The sequence below is a fragment of the Suncus etruscus genome, chromosome 3 (genome assembly GCF_024139225.1).
Source record: "Suncus etruscus isolate mSunEtr1 chromosome 3, mSunEtr1.pri.cur, whole genome shotgun sequence".
NCBI classification, from domain to species: domain Eukaryota; kingdom Metazoa; phylum Chordata; class Mammalia; order Eulipotyphla; family Soricidae; genus Suncus; species Suncus etruscus.
This window is the reverse complement of record NC_064850.1, coordinates 36,765,465-36,781,729: the sequence shown is the minus strand read 5'-3', so window position 1 is coordinate 36,781,729 and position 16,265 is coordinate 36,765,465. Positions and strand designations below refer to the sequence as shown.

The 16,265-nt window shown below is 45.5% G+C and overlaps 1 protein-coding gene across 1 annotated transcript in view; it reads right to left on the bottom strand.

The window, feature by feature from the left end:
- Positions 1 to 3,843: 3,843 nt before the first annotated feature.
- Positions 3,844 to 16,265, bottom strand: part of GOLGA5 (golgin A5) — a 45,455-nt gene continuing 33,033 nt past the window's right edge. Inside the window, exons 9-12 of the mRNA XM_049769803.1 lie at positions 10,355 to 10,580; positions 8,407 to 8,512; positions 5,443 to 5,506; positions 3,844 to 4,275 (exon numbers count right to left, since the gene is read on the bottom strand). Coding sequence (XP_049625760.1) covers positions 4,195 to 4,275; positions 5,443 to 5,506; positions 8,407 to 8,512; positions 10,355 to 10,580 — 477 coding nt within the window. The 3' untranslated portion in view covers positions 3,844 to 4,194. The remainder of the gene's footprint in view (positions 4,276 to 5,442; positions 5,507 to 8,406; positions 8,513 to 10,354; positions 10,581 to 16,265) is intronic.

Below are 16,265 nucleotides of genomic sequence, written 5' to 3'. Positions count from 1 at the left end.
CGAGTTTTCATTCCAGAATGGAAATAAAAAGCTGGAATGAGCAGGCCTGCACCTGACGATGCCAGGCTTCTGCCAGAGGAACGTATTAGCAGGGAGCACCGTGAGATGTGTGGGAACTGGTAATGCATCCCTGTACTTCTTGTGAGGCATGTGGGAATGGTATGCAGCTCTGTTCCTTCACCTTCTACTCATGGCAGGGCAGGGGGGACTCCAAGGAGGGCTAAGCAGCAGGAAGCTGCAAGTTGGGTCCCTGGCACATTGACAAGCATGATCTGGGTAACAAGGCTGCCAATGACCCTTGGCACCATGACCAAGTGCTGATTTCTAGTGCACCAGGACCATGTATGTGCACCACAACTAAATATGTACATACCCTCTCTGCTTTGCAAGTGTTTGACTGTCCCTGATAGTTGTACTGGGAAGGGAAGGGAAGGGAAGGGAAAGGGGAGGGCAGGGGAGGGGAGGGGAGGGAAAGGAGAGGGAGAGAAGGGGAGGGGGAGGGGAGAGAAGGGGAGGGAAGGAAAGGGGAGGGAAGAGAAGGGAAGGGAAGAGAAGGGAAAGGAAGAGAAGGGAAGGGGGAGGGGAGAGAAGGGGAGGGGAGGAAAGGGGGAAGGAAGAGAAGGGAAGGGAAGAGAAGGAAAGGAAGAGAAGGGAAGGGGAGGGAGGGGAGGGGCGGGGAGGGAAGGGGAGGGAGGGGAAGGGAGGGAAGGGGAGGGGAGGGGAAGGAAGGGGAGGGAAGAGAAGGGAAAGGAAGAAAAGGGAAGGGGAGGGAGGGGAGGGGAGGAAAGGGGAGGGAGGGGAAGGGAGGGAAGGGGAGGGGAGGGGAAGGGAGGGAAGGGGAGGGGAGGGGAAGGCAGGGGAGGGGAGGGAAGGGGAGGGAAGGGAAGGGAAGAGAAGGGAAGGGGAGGGGAAGTAAGGGGAGGGGAGGGAAGGGGAGGAAAGGGAAGGGGAGGGAGGGAAGGGAAGGGGAGGGGAGGGGAAGGGAGGGAAGGGAAGGGAAGGGGAGGGAAGGGGAGGGGAAGGTAGGGGAGGGGAGGGGAGGGGAAGGAAAGGGAGGGGAGGGAAGAGGTGAGGGAAGGGAGGGAAGAGATGAGGGAAGGGAGGGAAGAGATGAGGGAAGGGAGGGAAGAGAAGGGAAAGAAAATGAAGGGAAGGGAAGGAGGGGTCAGGGAAGAAAAGGGAAAGGAAGGAGGGGAAGGGAGGGGCCCAAACCAAAAGCTAAAGCACAGTCAGGCCTCAGGTTCAAGAGTGATTTCCATGGAGCAAAAGCCCAGAGGAGACGCAGTGAGAGTGATGCAGCAACAAGTGAGGCAAATGCAAGGAGTAGACCGGAGAGCTGGGCCAGAGGTGGTTGAGTGGCCTGGCATGCAGAAGGTGCCGGTTCTATCCCCAAGCCCTGCCCCACCTAAGAGGAGTGAGGGCCTCCATGCATGGGGTGTGGGGTAGGTGTGAAGTGGTTTGCTTTTCAAGCCTATGTCTCCCTTGAACAAGTATCTTGCTTGTTTGTCTGTCTTTGCTTCTTTATTTCCTCTCTGGAGAAGCCCGTGTTCTCTCTCACATGTACTTCCCTGCTCTCTCCCCCCACATCCTTTAATCAAAACTACCCTAAAAGCAGCCAGAGCAATAGGACAGAAGGGTGGCATTTGCCGTGCATGGCCTAGGTTTGATCCCTGATATCCCTGACTCCCCCCGGCCCACCAGGAGGGGGGAACCAGAGGTAAGTCCTGAGCATTGCTTGGTGTCATTCCCCACCTGCATTCAATAAAAATGACTCTTTTCCACAGGGGCAAAAATAAAATAAAATAAAATAAAATAAAATAAAATAAAATAAAATAAAAGAAGGAAAGAAAAGGAAGTAGGTGCCAGGATGGAGATCCAACGGGCTGGGTGCTTGCTTTGCAATGAAGGGCCTGGGTTGACTCTGACCTGGGTTTGATCCCAGCAGATCACTATGTGCCATATGTGGAGCATGTACACACAAAGACATAGACACACGTAGCAGACACATATTACATATCGACCACACAGACACACAGGCACACCTTGGCCCAAAAGACCCCCAACCTGTACAGTCTTCCCCGTGGGTCCAAGGTTTGCTGTTAACTAAGGGACAGTGACTGGGAGCACCTTTAAACCTCCAGTTTTTTAGGGGCCCAAACACTGAAACCAAAACCCGATGGAAGACTTAAGTTGATGGCAGAAAAATCATCTCGGAAACCACTTATGTCCAGGAACTATTTCCAAATCCCAGAATGAGTCCAGGTGACTGGGCCGAGACGCCCCAGCAGGAGGCCGCACAGAGTTTGGCAGCCACGGCAGTGACACAGCCTGAACTGTTGCCCATTTTCAGGCTGTAACCTGGTGTACATCATTTTCCAGAACTTTCCAAATGAGTCTTCCTGGGATCAGCCCCAGCCCCACAGCTCCCCCTGCAGGCTGGCATCACTGACTGCCCGGTGGATAATCAACCAGGGATCTGAGAAGGCTCCCAAAGCCACCCAAAATGGCCTCAAACACTCCTTTCATGATGGAACACCCACATTTCCAGCACCCCACACTTCTGAGAGCTATATTCTGTCACTCAGGCGGGGATCACAGAATAGACACTTGGGGGCAGAGTCTGTGGCTGAAGTGGTCAAGCATGTGGTTTGCACTGCTGGACATAGTGAGAACACGAATGTGTATTTGTATGTGTGTGAGGGAATGCAGCAGCCCCCAACATATTTTGCTGGCCAGAAGCAGAAGCTGCAGACATGACAATAGGAACAACTATGTCAGTAAAGAAACCACCAGGACTCAGAGTAAGAACTCTGAGTTAGGGTAGGGTTAGGTTTAGGGTTAGGGAAAGCTGGATATTGGACTTAATGCAAAGAAAATGGCTCTTCTCATACTAACATTGCTGTGGCAGATAGTGTTATTTTTTAACATGCCAAGTCATTAAAACAGCTTTGAATTCTCAATGTTAAGCAGGAGCAAGGGATGTCCTGAGCAGAGCCAGAGAGGCCGGAGAAATGGGAAGACAGGAGGACTCTGTGAGGTGTCACAGCATATGGCACTGTGGGGGGACTGGGGTCAGTGGGAGTAAAGCAGGAGCCTCGACTGAGTGAAGGGTTCTGTTCACTAGTCATGTGGAGGGAACTGGGGACCACCCATGATAATCCATTATCACCTGATGATAGTTACACACTATAACTAATAAAAATAAGAGGAGAAGGGCCAAAGAGACAATATATCAGCTAGGATCCTTGCACATGGCTTGCACATGGCTGACCCAGGCTCCATCCTTGGTATCCCATATGATTCCGAGCCCACTAGGAATGGTTACTGGGTGCAGTGCCAGAAGCAAGCCTTGAGCACTACCTGGTATGATACCCCCCAAAATAAAAATAAAAACAAAAAGTAACAGGAGAGAAGCTGGAGTGATAGCACAGTGGTAGGGCGTCTGCCTTGTATGCTGCTGACTCAGGATGGACCCAGGTTTGATCCCTGGTATCCCTTGGCCCACCCCAAGAGTGATTTTTGAGTGCAGAGCAAGGAGTAACCCCTGAATGCCACCAGGTTTAGCCCCAAAGCCCTCCCCCCACTCCCCCAAATATATAACAGGAGAAGGTGTGTGTGTGTGTGTGTGTGTGTGTGTGTGTGTGTAGGAAAGTGAGAAATCTACTTTCTAATCAATTTTTCCTTAATCCTAAGACTCTTCAAAAATAGAATCTATTGGTTAAAAATATCTTTTTATTTATGTATTTATATATAAAAAACAACACTTATACCAATCAAGCATTTAACATGTGAAAAAGTGAATCTAAATTTGCAAAGCTAAATATATAAAAACACAAAAGCAGCTGAGTTATCAAAAAGAAAACATTTTATTTATAACACCACAATCCATTTTCCTGATCATAACCCAGAATGGTGTTCCCTGAAATACTATACAGATGACCAAGGTCAGCAACCCTATACACTCAACCACTAACCTCATGACAAGCAGGACACACAGCCTGTTCCTAGTCGATTTGCTTCAGAAGCTCTTACAATTGGAAAGAAATTAAATTTCTTTAGGTAGCCAAGTAGGTGTGTAATAACTTAAAGAGTCAAAAATCTCTTAGTGATGATCCATCTTGGGCTCCTCCCCCTGGCCCTTTGTGATGATGCCCGTTTTGGGACAAAGCCAACCAATCGCTGAGACATCTGTGGTCAGTTGCCATCTGGCTGGTCATGGTGCATTTCTGGTGTGTAAGTCAAGAGAACGATCATGACCCAGAGGTGAAGCAATGCCTGAAGAAGGGATTTTTGCATTAGTCACTGAATCACCCTCTACCGAAGAAACCGTGACAACCTGGGCTGGGCGAGGAGAACATACTTTGCCTATCCCGTTTGACCCCCCAGCAAAGAAAGGTCCCCTGAGCATCTCTGCTGTAGCCCCCGAATAAACAAATAAATGAGCCAGGAGACAGCTTAGGGTTAAGGCATACCAGGGCACTCAAGCTTGATGCTTGGTGCTTCGTGCCCTTCCCCTCTGTTTCCAGCAGTCAAGGGAATCCCCAGACAATGAGGCCAGGCAATGCCACATGGCTTCAGAGCACCAGCACTGACCCACCAGCCTAGCTGGGAGAGCACCGCTGTGCATGGCCCCTGGACGGGGCACAAATGGATCAATAAATAAATACATTTCATTCAATAAAAAATTGTGATAAATTGGCTTTCCACTTTATCATAAAAGCTTTTATTTTTTTGGGGGGGTCACACCCGGCAGCACTCAGGGGTTACTCCTGGCTCTATGCTCAGAAAATCACCATATGGGATGCCGGGATTTGAACCACCATCCTTCTGCATGAAAGGCAAACGACTTACCTCCATGCTATCTCTCTGGCCCCATCATAAAAGCTTTAAATGTAGTAACTGTATCCTTAAAAGGCCTTTAAATGTCATTAACTTTAAATGTAGTTAATGCACTAATATTTATTTTTACTTGTAAAAAAAGTCTTTTAGCAATGTTAATACACTGTCAACTTTATATGCACACTAAAAAAAAAACATCACCCCCCCCAAAAAAAAATTCATTCAAAAGGAATACTGAGCTGTTTAGACAGAAACTTCTGCAGTTGTAGGGGTGGGAAAGAAAGCTCAAGGTGCAGGGCAAATGTTCTGCAAGTGTGAGGCAGTTACTAGCACCCATGCCTGAGCACTGGTTTGGCCTTTAGTTTGTTTTTCAGGACACACCCAGCAATGCTCAGTTTCCTACTGGCTCAGTGCTCAGGAATTACTCCTGGTGGGCTCAGGGGATCCTATGGGATCAAACCCAGGTTGGTTATGAGCAAGGCAAAAGCCCTCCCCATAAAGCCTTTCAAGAGAAAAGAAAAAGACAAGATCGAAGACGAGTAGTTGAAACAGACTAGTTAACAATCACAAGCCAATGATTAGTTTTCAAACAAGCCTACTTACCATGTATATAATGACAAAAACCCGTGCAATGGGGTATCTTCGAAGAAAAATCCCCAGACGAATGCTATAATGGAATTGGGTGAAAAGAACAGTTACTCTCAAAATGAATTTTCTCTGCAATCATGAATGATACTTTATCATTTTTTGTTTTATTTTTTAAAAATCAATATCTTTATTTAAGCACACTAATGACACTTTAAAATTCACCATAAACAGGAAGGTTTTTCTAACAGTAAAGGATGCAGTGATTCTACAAGAAGTGAAACACAAAATTATCCTACTGGTAAATATATAATGTTAAACTGTAGCACCTGCTGTTTTTCTTCATCCTGCTCCAGATGCAAAAGGTAAATCTGGCCCCTCATTAAATAATTTTTCTTGGAGGAACTAAAGTTATCAAAGTTAATTTAAGTGTGACTCCATGAACCAGAGAAGAAAACAAGCAAGCAAATCAATTCTTGGTTTTGGAATTAACCAGCAATAATTAAGTATGAGATTTGATTAAATCTGAAAGTTTCTGTTAGACCACGTGCCTGTATAGAAACTCAGTAAACACATCGTTTAAATACCCTGACCTCTTCCTCACTCCTCCTCCACATTTCTCCCTCTGAGTTAGATACTAGTACAAGCCCTATGCTGCTTCTTTCACTGCACAGCGCCTTGCCTTGCTTTTTTTTGTTCGTTTGTTTTTGGTTTGGGGACCACACCCTGTGGTGCTCAGGGGTTACTCCTGACTCTGTGCTCACAGTCTTGGATCAACTGTGTGCAAGGCAAACGCCCTACCGCTGTGCTATCTCTCCAGCCCCAGTGCCTTGCTTTTTAAGTTTTCTAAAACTATGAACATTAAATAAACAGTCAAATAAACATAATGAATACTTTGGAAATAATGACTCCTAGGCCCATGGTTTCAGGAAATTTTATTAAATCATTCCCCATATAATATTTTTTGTTTTGTTTTTGGTTTTCGGATCACACCTGGCAGCACTCAGGGATTATTCTTGGCTCTGTGCTCAGAAGTCACTCCTGGCAGGCTAGGGGGACCATATGGGATGCCGGGATTCGAACCAGAGTCCATCCTGTATTGGCCGCATGCAAGGCAAACGCCTTACCGCTGTGCTATCACTCCGGCCCCTCATTTCATATTTTAACACAACACGCCTATTCTCATATCAAAATGCAAGGAAACATTATACATAAAGACACAATTTGTCTAAGTTTACAAACAGCTAAAAGGCAAAAGATTAATAGGTTATTTTTGCATGTCATTTCCCAAGACCTCTATAAGCAATTAAAACATGTTTTTAGAGGCTAAGATAAGATGTAGGTTAGTGGCAGATACATTCCTTACATGTGGCCCCACACAAATGCATATACACAAGCCCACAGGGATCAAACCCAGGGCCTCATGCATATGCAAGGAATTAATTCTATAGCTGAGCCATAGCCCAGCTTTGGAGCCATTTAAAACTAAGGCAGAGTCTACCTGTGATTCTACTTAGGGGCTGAGGAGCTGGCTTCTTGAATACACAGGACTCAGTGTCCACCTCTGGACACTTCATATCCACACTGTGCCCTACAAACCCCAGAGCACAGTCTGAGGTCGAGCACTGACCTGAGCACTGAACTGTTTGGCACTGTTGGATAGGTAATACCAGGAGTAACCCCAGTGCTCTGAGTCTCAGGAGGAACCTCAGTCTAATAAAAAAAAAAGTTTATTTAAAAATAAACATATAGGGGGCCAGAGTGATAGTGCAGCGGTAAGGCATTTGCCTTGCATGCAGCTGATCCAGGAAGGACCTTGGTTCAATCCCCAGCATCCCATATGGTGCCCCCAGATTCAGGAGAGATTTCTGAGTGCATAGCCAGGAGTAACCCCTGAGCATCACTGGGTGTGACTCAAACACAAACAACAAACAAACAAATAAAAAAATACAGTATAGGGGCCAGAGTGATAGCATAGTGGGCAAGGAGTTTGCCTTGCTCATGGTTCACCTGGCATCTTCCATGGTCCCCCAAGCCTGCAAGGAGTAATTTCTGAGCATAGAGTCAGTAATAACCCCAAAGTGCCGCTGGGTGTGACTGAATCCCCATCCCTGCTCCCAAGCCCTTAAACCCCTCCAAAAATATATACACATATAAGAGGGCAGTGGCGATAGTTCAAGGAGTTGAGTTTGTTTCTGAGGGTTATGGGTTTGAGCCCAGCACTACATGGTCCCTATAGGACCAACAGGAGCAACTCTCAGAGATCACTCCAGGGGGGATTTGGGGCTCTATCTGGGGTACAGGGGATGGAACCTGGGTTGGCTGCATGGGTTGGCCATGTGCGAGGCTGATACCTGCTGTGTTATCTCTCTGGCTTTTCTTAGTAATGTTCAATGAATACATTTAGAGTTAATAGGGCTGAAGAAGTAGAACAGTGGGGAAGACATAGCTTTGGAAGCACCTGACCTGGATTTGACTCCCAGCATCCCATATAGTTCCCCAAGTACCACCAGGAGTAATTCTTGAGTGCAGAGCCAGGAATAACACCTGAACGTTACTGGGCATGAACGCAAAACTTAAAAAATAAAATCAATATTCTTTCTTATGGTGTTCTTGTTTTTTTGGGGGGAGTCACACCCGGCTGTGCTCAGGGGTTATTCCTGGCTCTGCGCTTAGAAATCGTTCCTGGCAGGCATGGGGGACCATATGGGATGCTGGGATTAGAACCACCGTCCTTCCTGGCTCGGCTGTGTGCAAGGCAAATGCCCTGCCGCTGTGCTATCTCTCTGGCCCCTAAAATCAATATTCTTAAGAAATGGTCAAAGTTAACCATCCAGTAAAATATAGGCAGACCTTCTGAAATCAGGGTGAGACATGAATATCATGAAAGTTATAAAACATCACTTGAAGAATGCTCTGCCTGAAAATGCTGGGAAATGTTCTAAACATAGTAGATGTTGGTCCTGTTACTTCACTGCTTACCTGAATTGGTCAATTGAACTAGCAGCTTTACGGACCTTTCCATACATTCCTGCCAGGTTACCTTCGGTGTCATTAAAAAGAACGGGCACATTTCGCAGGCGTGTGCCTATTATAAACAGAAACATGGCATATTCAAGCAAAGAGCAAAGTCAAATTTGAACAGACATTACCTAGAAAAGAAACTCCCAGGGTTATTTTTTGCAATGTGGTTTCCAGAACTGTTGCTAGGAAGATTTCATATATGACACTTTCCCACCTCTCAGCATCTCCCCCTTCTCCGGCCTGATCCCTTCCCTCATGACCAACTGCACCCCTCCCTGCCCAATCCTCACCTTAGGTGGCGTGTTTCCTACTGAAGACGGGTTCTCGTGTTTATTTTCCTATTGTCTGTAGTTATTTTTTATTCAACTATCATGTTTCTTTCCATCTCATATGAGATGGTTCAGTGTACCTCTCCTTCCCTCTGATGAATCTCACTCGGTATGAGATGCTCCGGGTTCTGCCATGGGGCAGTGGAACTTCATGACTTTTCTTATGGACAAGTGACATTCCATTGTGTATTATAGTTTCTTTAGCCACTCATCTATTCTTGCACATTTGGGTTGTTACCAGGCATTGGCTATTGTGAATATCGCTTCAAGGAACTGAGGGGTGCAGATGTTTTTCCTTCATTGTGTTTTTTGGGCCCTTAGGGTGTATCCCAAGCAGTGCAGTTGTTGATCAAATGGACACTCAATGCGTAGACTTTTGAGGAATGCTCATACTGTGGCTGGGCCAGCCAACATCCCCGGCAGCAGAGAGCAAGAGTTCCTTTCTCCCTGCATCCGCCCAGCACTGCTTGTTCCTGTTCTCTTGGATTTAAACCAGCTTCCGGCCCAGGCTCTTTAACTCCAGACCCATCCTACTGCCTGTTCCATTTCCAGCTGGGCTCTGACAGCCCTCTCAAACACATCCCAAATGTGTGCCCTCACTGCCCTCCCCACTTAAGTACCATCCTGTGCCCTTCACTGCCACAGTTGACTTATCTCAGCTGCCAGAGGCATCTTGGCAAAGTACAAGTAAGATCAGGGAACCCTCTGACAGCTCCTACTGCACTGCAGGGAAAGCCGGCCTCGCGCAGGTCCCAGCAGCCCACTCAAGCCCTCGGGTTCTCTGGAAGCTTCTCTCCCTCAGCACCTCTTCTCCATTCTCGTCTCACTGTAGTCCCAAGGACCCCATACCTGCTCCTTTCTTGCAGACTCCTCCAGTCCCCTCTCCTCTGGGCTTCCTTTGCCAGTGAAGCTTCACCCACCCACCCTATCTAGTAAGAATCCCACCTCCACACCTGCCCTGCTTAGTTTTTCTGTAGTGCACAAAACCATTTCCTAAAATCCAGTTATCACCAGGTATCGTGTCTCTCTACCATTTTCCCACAATACCAAAATGTAAGTACCACAAGGCAGAGAAACTGGTATCTCTGGTTGATCACAGTATTTCCCATGACTGGAATAACTGGTCACCAACAAGCACCTAAAATGATTTTGACAAGGACCAAAACTATTTTTGTGGCCGGAGCAATAGTGGAGAGGGCGTTTGCCTTGCATGCAGCTAACCTGGTTTGATCCACAGTAATCCGTATGGTCCCCTGAGCCATAGGAATGACTCGAGTCAGAGTAAACCCTGAGCACTGCTGGATGTGGTCCAAAAACCAGTCCTCTCAAATGCTAGTGCTCTCCCCCCCTTTTAATTCAATTCTTGCCCCTTGGGCCATATTTTCCAAATCCCTTACTGAGGGGTACAGAGGGGTAACCTATCCAGGTCACAGACTAACATGAACACCCCACAATCTGGGCCTATCAGGAGAAAAGCCAATGATTTTTTGGACTGGATGAACCTTACACTATTCACATAAAAAAGGGCTCTGGGTAACTTTTCAAGCTCGCAAGACTCCTGTCCTCTCTTGCATTACCTTCTCCGCTGTCAACTCCTGACATATTAATGGAAGAGCCATTGCCACCGCTGCCAGGAGCTGCCTTCACCTGCTGTTCCAGGCGCTCCAGCTGAAAGACCAGGGAGTTCTTCTCTGTGCTCAGGCTCTCCAGCATGGTCTGCTTCTGGATAAGTGTCTCTGTAAGCTGGTGCAGGCGGTTCTCCAGTTCTGCCTGGCTGCTGTTGCTCAAGGTTTTATTGGTGAGCTAAAAGGACAGAGGTTTGTGAAGCCATTATTGCTGACAGAAATCATGTAGCAGAGAAATCCCGCAACTAGGTTCCCACAGGTGAGAGCTGGGTGTTCATTTCTTGAAGAGATTTCCAAACTATATTCATGGATTGCTGTAAGGCTGTGATGGTGAACCTCTGGCATGTGTGCCAGCGGTGGCACGCAAAAGCCTTACAGCTGGCACTCGGGAAGTTCCGCAATTAAGATATGCGGCACATGCCGCATAGTTTTTAGATACTAAAATCTTGTTATTAAGGTTTAATCGACATGCTGGCACTTTTGAGGAAATTCTTTAGTTTTGTGTGGCAGTTTGGGCACTCGAGTTCAAAAAGGTTAGCCATCACTGCTGTAAGGTATCCTTTCCCCCAAGGCCTTAAGCTTTCTGTTGATGGTCAGACCTGCCCATACCTGGGATAGGCAGGGGAATCCTGAATAAATAATAGAGCTTGGCTGGGGGGATGGGAGGGGAGAAAGGTAGAGAGCTGGAGGAGAAGCAGCAGAGAAACTGGAATAAGCTTAGCATAGAAGCCATGTGAGGAAAGCATATGGCGGATAGGGCCTTGGAATAAAACTCCAATGACACTTTGTAAGACTCTGTGGGGCCTGTGAGGTGGCGCTAGAGGTAAGGTGTCTGCCTTGCAAGCGCTAGCCAAGGAAGGACCACGGTTTGATCCCCCGGCGTCCCATATGGTCCCCCCAAGCCAGAGGCAATTTCTGAGTGCCTGAGTGCTTAGCCAGGAGTAACCCCTGAGCATCAAACGGATGTGGCCCCCCCCAAAAAAACCAAAAACAAACAAACAAACAAAAAAGAAACTTTGTAAGACTCTGATAAAACATTAACTGACTGACTGTGACCTGTCTTCAGACCCAAAGGCCGAAGGGCATACAGGCGCTGTGACATGTGACCCAACACATAGACTTTATATTTTATATTAAATCAATTTATATATTTATAATTAATAACATATAATTTATATATAAATTAAAATTTATAAAAAAATATATTTTTGCTTTTTGGGTCACACCTGGAGACGCCAGGGGTTACTCTTGGCTATGTGTTCAGAAATTGCTCCTGGCTTGGGGGACGATATGGGATGCTGGGGGATCAAACTGTGGTCCGCCCTAGGTTAGCCGCATGCAAAGCAAAAGTCCAACCACTTGTGCCACCACTCTGGCCCCAAATTTATATATATTAAAATATATAATATATCATATAATTTATAATATTCACAATTCATAGATATATAATTATATTTTACATTAAATCAATGAATCTCAAGTGGAAAATAATAGAAATTAATTGGATGTATCAGACAGTACAGTTTGGGAAAACTTCTGTTTTGTTTTATATGTGTTCAGTGCACATAAATATTGAAATGTGTCACAAACTTGCTTTCTGTGGCAAAACAACAACTTGAAATTGGGGCTGGAGACATAGTATAGCAGACAGGGCACTTGCCTGGCATGCAGGTGACCTGGGAACTCTGGGTAAACACACACACACACACACACACACACACAAAACAACAACTTGAAATTGGGGCTTGAAACATAGCATAGCAGACAGGGCACTTCCCTGGCATGTAGGTGACCTGAGCTTGATCTCTGGCACCCCATATGGTCCTCTGTCACTGATCTTACAGGGAGTGTTCTTTGAGTACAGAGTCAGGAGGTCAGGAGTAACTATGTGCACAGCCAAAGTATGTATACAAACCAAAACAAGAAATATTTGAAAGCGTTGGTCCATAAGACACAGTTTAAACTTCTAAAAATTTGCCTCAAGTTAAAATCCTTCACAAGGGTGTTATATACAATGTATGACCGAAATTCAATCATGAACAACTTTGCTACTGTAAAAAATGTAATAATTTTTTTTTTGGTTTTTCGGCCACACTTGGTGACACTCAGGGGTTGTTACTCCTATGTGCTCAGAAATCACTCCTGGCTTGGGGGGGCCATATGGGTCGCTGGGGAATCAACTATGGTCCATCCTAGGCTAGCATGCACAAGGCAGACGCCTTACTGCTTGCACCATTGCTCTGGCTCCAATAATTTTTTTTTGTTTGTTTTTGGGTCACACCCAGTGGCACTCAGGGGTTCTCCTGGCTCTGGGCTCAGAAATCGCTCCTGGCAGGCACAGGGGACCATAAGGGATGCTGGGATTCAAACCGGGAACCGTTCTGGATCAGCTGCGTGCAAGGTAAATACTCTACCACTGTGCTATCTCTCTGCTCCCCTCAAAAATGTAATAATTTTTTAAATATAATCACTAAAAGTTAACAAATCTCATCTTTCCTTTCTGGCGAAAACAAACAAAAACTCCCTAAAAAAATAAAAATCCTTCACAAGTGACAATAGTGTAAAGATCACAATCCATGGATTTTGTCCTTGCTCTGCTATTTCTAAACTCTCAGCCTTTGGATAAATTGCTACCCCTTCTCTGTGTGTGGCTCTAATCAGCATTCATGGAGTAATGTCCTGCAGGATCAGGCTGACTGTTGGTTCTTGCCAGACTCCTTCATTTAGCTTCTATTTGCCTCACCTATCACCAATTCCCTCCCATCTCCTTGGGCCTCACTCTATTGCTATCATTGTTTTAGGAAAGTTGGCCCTTAATCTACAAGACTCTATCTGACTGGGGAGATGCCCTTTCCACTCAAGTTCCCACTGTAGGGACTGGGAGACAGACGTGTTTAGAGTGCATGCTGATAAACACATGACTCCCTGAGCACTGTTTTATGTGTGGCCCTAGAGGGCCCTTACATCACGGGGTGGCCCTATGGGGACTGAGCATCACCTCATCCGTGACCCTTCAGTCAGGCTAGCAAAGAATTGCAGATGCCCCAGGACATGTGATGTCCTTCCAAAGAGTCCCACTGTTTTGGTAATTATCAGTCATTCAGTGACATTGTCTAGACTCTAGAGGAAGCCAACTTTTTGTTGTTCTTTGTTTTTGGGCTACACCTGGTAGTATTCAGGGCTCTGCATCTGGAATGACTTGTGGACAATGTTGCTCAGGTGACCATATGGGGTGCTGGTGATTGAAGCCAGGTCAGCCATATGGAAGGCAAGTGTCCTACCCTCTGTGCTATTGCTGTAGCCTCATAGGAATCAACTTTGCCTCTTCAGTGAAACTGCCAGTAGAGGCAGGAACCACCATCTGTATCACCAGTTTGGAAGAGACAGAGAGAGAGACAGAACAATCCCAGTTTTCCAGCCCATCCCTACCATGTCCTAGTTGCCACCTGCAGCAAGCAGCCCAATCTGAGCCTCAATTTCCCTGCTCCTAGGAAGGTAGCACATAAAGTAAGACAGAATCATCAAATACAGTACAGGTAAAAATAAGTCTCCTTCCCTCTGATTCCCTGTCAGCACACATAAATTAGGAGTAGAAGTAGGTTGACAACAAAGAGCCATCAAGCAGAATTACACTGAATAGAATAGTTAACAGATTTGTTTGCTATATAAACAGAAATGCTAATTTTATTTATTTATTTTTATTTTCGATTTTTGGGTCATACCGGGCAGCGTTCAGGAGTCACTCCTGGCTCTACGCTCAGAAATCGCTCCTGGCAGGCTCGGGGGACCATGTGGGATTCCGGGATTCGAGCCACAGTCCTTCTGCATGTAAGGCTAACGACTTACCTCCATGCTATCTCTCCAGCCCCAGAAATGCTAATTTTAGGAAGATACTAAAATATAGTACCTTGAATCCAGTGTTTTTCATCTTTTTCTATATTTCTTTCCTGTGGCTCCTATTGGCTGTTTTCTTAATCTTGTGTTATGATACCCTATTTACATGATTTTCATGTATCCATCCCTATCTTGGGGCCCACGGAGTTCTCAAAGCCCATTAGAGAAGTACCTCTCTAATCAAATTAGCCCATACTCTGGTATGTTTCAGCAAAGGTGAAATGTATTTACATGGCTGATCCCTAAATCTTAAAGAGCAGCTGACAAGTGAGGAACTGATTCATCAACATCCCCTTCAAAACAGACTGTTTCCATCACTCCCTCACATCATTCCTAGTACTGAGTTTTGCCTCTGCTTGAATTTCCTATAAATGGCATCACACAGTATGATAAAAATAAAAAGATTTCTCCAAGGATTTAATTATATTATAGGTGTCTATTTATTGCTGAGAAGTTAGCAACTTGTTTATCCATTTACTTGTTGAAAGTTATTTTGGTAATTTCCAATCAGGCTATTTATAAACAAAGCTGTTAATATATACTAGTAATTTTGAGGACAGGTGGCTTCATGTTTATTAAGCTATTATTGAAAAAAGTACAGTCACCCGAATAGTTTTACTGAACAGTGTACACTTGCACAAATAGTGTGACTCAATAGTTCCATCTGAGAGGTCCAGAGCAATAGCACAGTGGGTAGGGCAATTTTGCTTTGCATGCAGCCAATCTAGATTTGATGCCTGGCATCCATTAAGGTCCCCTGAGCCTGCAAGAAGTGATTTCTGCCAGGAGTAACCCGTAACTGAGTGTTACCCCCAAATAAAACAACAACAACAACAACAACAAAGCCAAAGAAGTTCCATCTGAGAGGCCAGAGCTATAGTACAGCAGGCTGGGTATTTGCCAAGCATGTGGCTGACCCAGGTTCAATCCCTGGCATCCAATATGATCCCCCAAGAGAGACTAAGAGCACAAAATCAGAAGTTAAGCCTGAGCACCACTAAGTATGACCCCAAACAAATAAACAAACGAACAAAGAGTTCCAATCATGTTTTTGTATCATTTGGTAATGCCAATCCTTTTAATTTCATCCATTCTAGTGAGTGTATTATTAATTCAACTTGCTGGGGTTTGAATATGCATTTCTCTGAAGGCTGATGAGTTTGAGTAGCTATTCAAGTACCTGTTTGGCCAGTCATATATATATGTTTGTATATATACACACACATATGTATATACGTACATATCTATTGGGTTGATGAATATAAATATTCTAGTTAATGTTTTGCACATTTGAAAAATTAGTTGTGCCTTCCATTTGTGAGACTCTGGGCTTGATCTCCTGTCCTTGATTAGTTGTGTATCTTTTTCTAATTATAAGAGTTCTTGGCTCCAAGCCCTGGACAGATATATGTGCTATATATCTTTCCCCTAGCCTCATTTAATTTTCTTTCATTTTGCAAAGGGGCATACCCAGTGGCACTCAGGGTTTTCTCCTGGCTCTGTACTTAGAAATCACTCCTGGCAGGGGCTGGAGCAATGGTGCAGAGGCAGGGTGTTTGCCTTGCGTACGGCTGACCTAAGAAGGACTGAGGTTCGACGCCCCCATTGTCCCATATGGTCTCCCAAGCCAGGAGTGATTTCTGAGCGCAGAGCCAGGAGTATCCCCAGAGCATCACCGGGTGTGGCCCAAAAATTAAAAACCAAAATCAAAGAAATCACTCCTGGCAGACTCAGGGACTGTACGGGATGCCAGGGAATGAACCTTGGTCAGCTGCATACAAGGCAAATGCCCTACCCACTGTTTTCTTTAATGGAGTCTCCGATAAATAAAATTTTAACTTTGACCAATTCATCTATTTTTTTCCAATCAATGGTTAAATGTTTTTTTTTTTTTTTATTTGTTTGTTTCTTATGGTTCAAAGGACCAGAGCTTGCTGAGCCTGGCCTCTGATCCCCAGCACAGCATGAT